Here is a 7,374-nt window from a genome sequence, read left to right on the forward strand (position 1 = left end):
CTACTACTACTACTACTACTACTACTACTACTACTACTACTACTACTACTACTACTACTACTACTACTACTACTACTACTACTACTACTACTACTACTACTACTACTACTACTACTACTACTACTACTACTACTACTACTACTACTACTACTACTACTACTACTACTACTACTACTACTACTACTACTACTACTACTACTACTACTACTACTACTACTACTACTACTACTACTACTACTACTACTACTACTACTACTACTACTACTACTACTACTACTACTACTACTACTACTACTACTACTACTACTACTACTACTACTACTACTACTACTACTACTACTACTACTACTACTACTACTACTACTACTACTACTACTACTACTACTACTACTACTACTACTACTACTACTACTACTACTACTACTACTACTACTACTACTACTACTACTACTACTACTACTACTACTACTACTACTACTACTACTACTACTACTACTACTACTACTACTACTACTACTACTACTACTACTACTACTACTAAAGTGTCTGTTCTATTAGAGAGTACCCTATTGCAGTTTGCAGTTTCCATTGACTGCTCTGTTAGGGACCATCGATCTATTTTCATGATATTAAGCTCCATAGTTTGAAATATCCACCTAATGTGCTAGCATTATTCTGGCATAGCACTCCAACCTATTATGCTTTTTATTATGTTGACATATTTGATGCAGGCCTAATGCCAACTGTTAATGTCAGAAAGACATACTCCTGTGAGGTGTTAATCTTGAGCATTCACTCATAGATACCTGAATATATACCGTATGTCAGGAAATTTTGGAGGGGGTGTGTTCACATTTTTCACAAATTGGCTCTAATCCCAAAAAAATCCCCTCTTGAAATACGTGGCCCAGTCAAAATGGTATTGTTTAATAAATACAGATCTTAAAGAAGGAAAAGTTTTCTCTTTGAAGTTTTTAATAATGGTCATCTACAAAATATTCCCCCCTTGAAAATATCCCACTATACGGTATATTGCACAGGTGGCTCTGACCATGTATACAGCAACCCCAGAGATTTGTTTTGATGGCTTTTAATTTGTGTGTCTGTGTGTGAAAGTCCATTCTTTACCATACAGCAAAAGGCATTTGATGCTACAGTATATAACTTTAATAGAGAATTTCTTTGAGTTTATAATACAGCCCTTCCCAACTTACAGTTCACAAAGCTCCCATGTGTATGTCAGCATTCTATGTACGTCACCAAAACATATTAAAAACCTATACGTATCAGTGGCGGATCTAGATGGGTTTCTGGGGTTTCGACAGAAACCCCCTTTTAAATTTAGCTCAGTGAAAGTCTAAACAAATAAACATTGCTGTACTGACAACTTGTCATATCAAACAACTATATTCCACTGTATTTCAGTAGCATGCATGCAGCTGCTCTTAACTGACACCATTTATAGCTATGAAACTCTCAGCAACACCGGACTTCACGTTTCATCTCTCACTGCATTAAAAACGATCGAGATATTGTAATAGAGCAGTCAAGTAACTACTCTAATAGATCAATCAAAGCTACAGGTTAGAGTCACCATCTTTGCCCTATAGTTAGCTATAGTATTTACAGTTTAAAGCATTGATTTATTGTAATTGCTAGCTAAAAGTAGCCTAAAATCCAATCTCAGGGCTTCCAACATCTCAACATTTTCTGGAGAAATGTCAGCAGACACCTTATTCAGCTATACCAACTTTCAGAAACCCCCTTTTAAAAATTCTAGACCCAACACTACGTATGGTGAAAGTGTCAAGGTCAATGAATGAGGTATAGGACACATGTAACAGATCTAGAGAAGGATGAGCTATATCACATTAAACCATCATGAATTTTGCTTGCTTAAAGTTATTTCAAACAATATTTAATGTTTAATATTGTGTATAGGTCATGTTACTTACATTCATAGTATATATGAATCATATGAACATGGCCAGCTTCTTCAGTATTTTGTACTCATAATAGGACCTTTGTTTTGTTCATCAGGGATTGCTATTATAAACTTCCCTCTGACCTTAGACTCGGGTCACAATACACCTTGTTTATATATTACAGACAGTCATGTACATAATATTATGTGCATGTATATGTATACGGTGAAATGCTCATGTATATATCCTTTAATTTCTTCTCACTGTAGGATGCAAACAGTCTTGATCTGATCACTGATGACCAACTTGAAAGCATAAAATCTGTGAGTAATCAGCAATATAGCACTGAATCAACTAACGATGATTCTACAAGCAGTCAAAAGTTATTTTTAGATTTTATTGACACTTTAGGTCTACATGACAAATACCCACAAAAATTAACATTACTTGATGCTTTACAAATTCGTCAGGAATTGATAGGTGATACTGTTGCATCTGATGAAATGATAACACTGCCGTATTCTATTTTACAAAGTATTATGAGATACACTGACTATAGAAACTCATGCGTTAAACAAATGGCCTCCATCAATCCAGAGTTGAAAATTCATCCTGTTGATAGCTTGATTGCACTCTTACACTGCTGCAGTGATTTCTTGAAACAGGATCTGCTTTCAAGGTTAGCCACTTGCCAAATAGCCATCCCTTTTCTACTACCTGATCCTGACAATGGCACAAGCTCATTTTTACTCTGGTCCATGCGATCAATTGTTTGTGAATGGAAGTGCAAAATAGATAAAATCACTACTTCTAAGGCAGCTCGTATTGTAGATCATAAAGGGCCAATAATTTCCTTTGTAAGAATCGGCAAGGCTTCATCACCCAAAAGCTTTTCCAAATCACACATGCTTAATGCAGTAATTGGTGACCACCAATACTTTTTTCACTGGAATTGTGCAGGTGGAGGATATAGTAGAAAATTTGTTGATGGATTGGTTGAACTCAGCGTCTACCTTCCAACTGGAAAAGACAGTGATAGCTTTTGTGATAGTGTCTTCTTTCTGAACCTTCGTGGTGAAGCACGCAACCATCATACACAGATTAGCTTTATCAAAAAAATCAGCTTTATGACATTTGCAGTACTTTTGGAAGACAATGTGGAGAACAATGTACTCAATACAATAGAAGCATTGGCCACAGTACCAGGAGGATTGGTGATAATACTTCCTGATTGTGAAAGTAGTACCAAACTTAAAGATTCTGAGCATCTGATGAAGGTAATATCAAACAATAGCATTGAATTATTTGATGTGAAGTACAGAAATGATGATGAAGTTAAGAGTGATATTCAAAAGTTGATAGCAAGAAAATTAACTTCCACTGATGAGTCCAAATTTTGTAAGATTTCTAGTTACACAGCTATTGCACAACAGATTGGAATAAAAGTTGACGAAGATAATTTCAACAGTAAAGAAGGACGAGTCTTAGCTAGGGCTGTAATCAATACCTTATCATCAGTATCTGTGGGTGAAGCTAAAGCAAAGATGCTTCCATTACAAGGACCACACCTATGGCAACAGTGGGCTAAGCATGACAAGGAGAGTTATCAAAAGCCTACCGGGAAACAGGTTACTAATGCTTTTTTCAATCAGTCTGTAGAGCAGAAAAAGAAAGAAATTCGCAGTAGGCAATGTGCTTTTGTGTCAGAGTTGACACCACTGATGAAATGTTTTATTACTGGTCTACAAAGCAAAAATGCATCAGTACAAAAATACTTTTTACATTGGTTAAAGATGTTTTTAGATGACCATTCAAGAAAAATATTACCTGGCATACGTAAAGAACATGAAAAACTCAGAGCCGAGTTGCATAAATTAAAGAGTAGTGATAATTCGGAAACCCCTAAAGACCTAATTAACAAACTTCAGAAGCAAAACAAGCTATTGGTAGAAGGTTCCTTAGGGCTGGAACATCTCTTTCGTGAATTGGGTCAGGTGTATGAAGCCAGCATAGAGAATGTTTACTCTAAACATGGCGTAGATGGTTATACACAAATAATAGTTGATATTTTGAATGATGGGTATCCATTTGAACTGATGGATGGAGATGCCTCCCATATTCCAATGAAATGGATTTCAGATATTCTTGAGCAACTAGCAAGACATCACAAAAGAAAACAAATATTTGTAATTTCAGTACTGGGAATCCAGAGTACAGGAAAATCAACATTACTTAACACCATGTTTGGACTACAGTTAAATGTTAGTGCAGGAAGGTGTACAAGGGGTGCATTTTTGCAACTTGTGCCTGTAACAAATAAAAGCATTTTATCAAAATCTAATTGTGACTACATCTTAATAGTGGATACAGAAGGCCTCCGTGCTCCTGAATTGAGTTCTGATGAATCACTGAAACATGACAATGAATTAGCTACGTTTGTTATTGGCATAGCTGATTTAACCATTATCAACATTTATGGTGAAGCACCTGGTGACCTTAATGACATTTTACAAACTGCAGCGCATGCCTTTATCAGAATGAAGAACGTTGATATGCAACAACTTAGGTGCCATTTTGTGCATCAAAATGTTACAGCAGTATGTAGCGACAGTCATACTAAGTTTGGACAACAAAGCTTTCAAGATAGACTTAATCAGATGACAATAGCTGCGGCCAAAGCAGAACACTGTGAAAGTCGATATCACTCATTCCAAGATGTTATTAAGTTTAATTCAGCTACTGACATAACATATTTTCCTGGTTTGTGGAAAGGAGATCCCCCTATGGCTCCAGTGAATCCAGGCTATAGTGATAAGGCTCTGCAATTAAAATCCACATTAGTGGCACTGGTAGAAAATCCTAGGTCTGATTCAACTTTTGCTAACTTTATATTGAGAGTTGAAAAGCTATGGAGTGCAGTATGTCGTGAAAATTACATCTTTAGTTTTAAAAATACTCAAGAAGTAACTGCATACAATGAGCTAGATGCAGAGTTTAGCAAATGGTCATGGGAACTTCATCGAAAAATGTTGAGCTGGAATTATGAAACTGGTAATGCCATAAGCAATAGTCCTTCTGCTCAAATTTCTACTGTTGCCACAGAATGTCTTAAGAGAGCAGAAAAATCATTAAATGAAACTTTTAACTGTTTGTTGAAGCAAATGAATGATTTTTTTGAAAACAGTGAATTTTCAGGAACACTTGCACAATGGAGAGCAAGATATGAAATCAGATTGCAACATTTAAAGGATGAACGAATGAAAGAAGCAGAAAAACAGTGTGCCCTAACAAAGCATAAGCGACAGTTTTATTATAAGTTGGAAAATTTACAGAAAAACTATAGGCAACAACTCCTAAAGTACATAAAGGATTTAGTTTTAACTGCCAAGCAAAGCAAACTGAAATTGAATCAGCAGCAATTGACACAAAAGTTTGATGAGCAGTGGCAAATATGGATTGAGGAATTTTCCAGTGGAGGATGGACTCAGCTGTACTCTACTGATGAATCAATTGAATATGATGTAGGAATTGTAGTGCAGGACTTGCTTGCTAAGCATAACCACATTCTCATTCCTGAACTTACTAGCATTTCATTGGGTACCCGTGGAAAAAAAGGGTTTATCATTGAAATTGTTCCTAGCAGACATATTTCAGATGCTGAAAATCCAAAAACCATGTTTAGCAGTACAAGCGTAGTTTATAAAGTAACAAAATTTTTTGGCTTTGGAAAAGAAGATGAAGTTTCTGAGGATCTTGTTACAGCTGCCAGCCAGACCACTGAAAAATTTCTCCGAAAAGCAAAAGATGCATTTCGCAAAATCAAAAGAAACTTTCAAAACTTTGATAAGTCTTATGTATTTGAACTGCTCATAGAATTTATCAAAGCAATTGAAGACTTTAACAAAAGAAATAATTACATATTTACATCTGAATATCTAGTTGACATGGTCCTGTTGTTTGCTGGTTTTATGACGGTAGAGTTTACTAAATTAATGCAAGAAATTAGAGGTAACAATGATCCAATGACATCTTTAAGAAGATTGAAGATCACATATTTCAGAACATTCTTAGACCAATACAATAACATCTCTGGTCATGAAACAGCTGCGAAAAATCTCTGCCAACTACTTGTTGTGGCTATTGAGCAAGCTGTGACCGAAGTCTTACCACATGATATAGCTGATAATATCAGGGCAAGCAGTGCTAGTTTCAAAGGTAAGAGCTTCTTTAAAGTCAAGGTTTTACAAGACCTAGCAAAGAAAAAAGATTTCAATTTATATAAAGCGTACTTTGAAGATGTACGAAGTAGCTTTGAATGGTGGGCTGAACAGTACGTAGTAGAATATTGCATGGCAAATAGAAGAGCTAATCTTGAAAGACTAGCAGAAGCTATAGTGCATAGGCTTATTATTCAGATCAACACTGCAGTTAAAAGTCTCACCAGTGTCAAAGAGATAAAGCCATGGCTAAGCAAGTTTCATGCAAGCTTATCAAAAATTTTGATAATTGACCTTAATGAAGTACACGATATAGTAGAAGCAATGCATGGGAATAGCACAAGTGACTTTTTTGCTGAATCATTGGAAGAAAAGCTCAAATCATTGGAAAATGAAGTAATGGAGAATATCAAAAACCCTAGATCAAAATTTTCAAGAATTAACAGTTGGAACAAATCTCCACAATTCTTTCTGTGTGAGCACTTATTTGGCTGCTGTGCTCAATGTCCATTTTGCGGGGAACAATGTGAACTTACTGACTCTGATCATGCATCATCAGGAAAAGATCACTATGTGAATATTCATCGCCCTCAGTGTTTAGGAAAATTCACTTGGGATAAATCTAAAGAATTAATATTTGATATGTGTACATTTTCAGTTGAGAGTGAGAATCAATTTAAAAACAGTGATACCAATTATAAATGGGTTCCCTACAAGGAATATCGAAGTATTTACAAAAACTGGTGCATATCAAATGAAAGTCCTAAGGAAGCACCAAAGTACTGGCAGTGGTTTGTTCATAAGTACATTGCTGATATAATTCAATGGGTCAGATCAGCTCCTACCGCAGTAGATAAACTTGGATGGGGAGGAGTCTCTGAAAAGGATGCACTTGCTAGCCTGTCTAAGGTTTACAAAATTACTTAAATGGAACCAAACCTTATTATAAACATTACATACATACATGTAATTCATTTTTAAGGTTTTTCAACACATTGTAAGGTATTTTTATAGACTGAATGCGCATAGAATATATATATAATGTGTGGTTTACTAGTCCGACTGATTTTTTCTCTCTACTTTTAGGAAAAGCTACAGTAGTTGTAATGCACATTAACACACACATGAATATCTGCATACACATGTAATTGTATAATTATAGTTGTGTACTACAGTGCTAACAAGATATTATTATCCTTCTTCAATACTGTACTCACTCCTGTTCGTGATCA

At 35.6% G+C, this 7,374-nt stretch overlaps 1 protein-coding gene across 1 annotated transcript in view; it reads left to right on the top strand.

The window, feature by feature from the left end:
* Positions 1-7,374, top strand: part of LOC136256380 (interferon-induced very large GTPase 1-like) — a 24,738-nt gene extending 17,364 nt beyond the window's left edge. Inside the window, exon 4 of the mRNA XM_066049322.1 lies at positions 2,195-7,374. Within this exon, the coding sequence (XP_065905394.1) occupies positions 2,195-7,069 (4,875 nt within the window). The 3' untranslated portion in view covers positions 7,070-7,374. The remainder of the gene's footprint in view (positions 1-2,194) is intronic.

This window comes from Dysidea avara, chromosome 5 (assembly GCF_963678975.1).
Source record: "Dysidea avara chromosome 5, odDysAvar1.4, whole genome shotgun sequence".
NCBI classification, from domain to species: Eukaryota; Metazoa; Porifera; class Demospongiae; order Dictyoceratida; family Dysideidae; genus Dysidea; species Dysidea avara.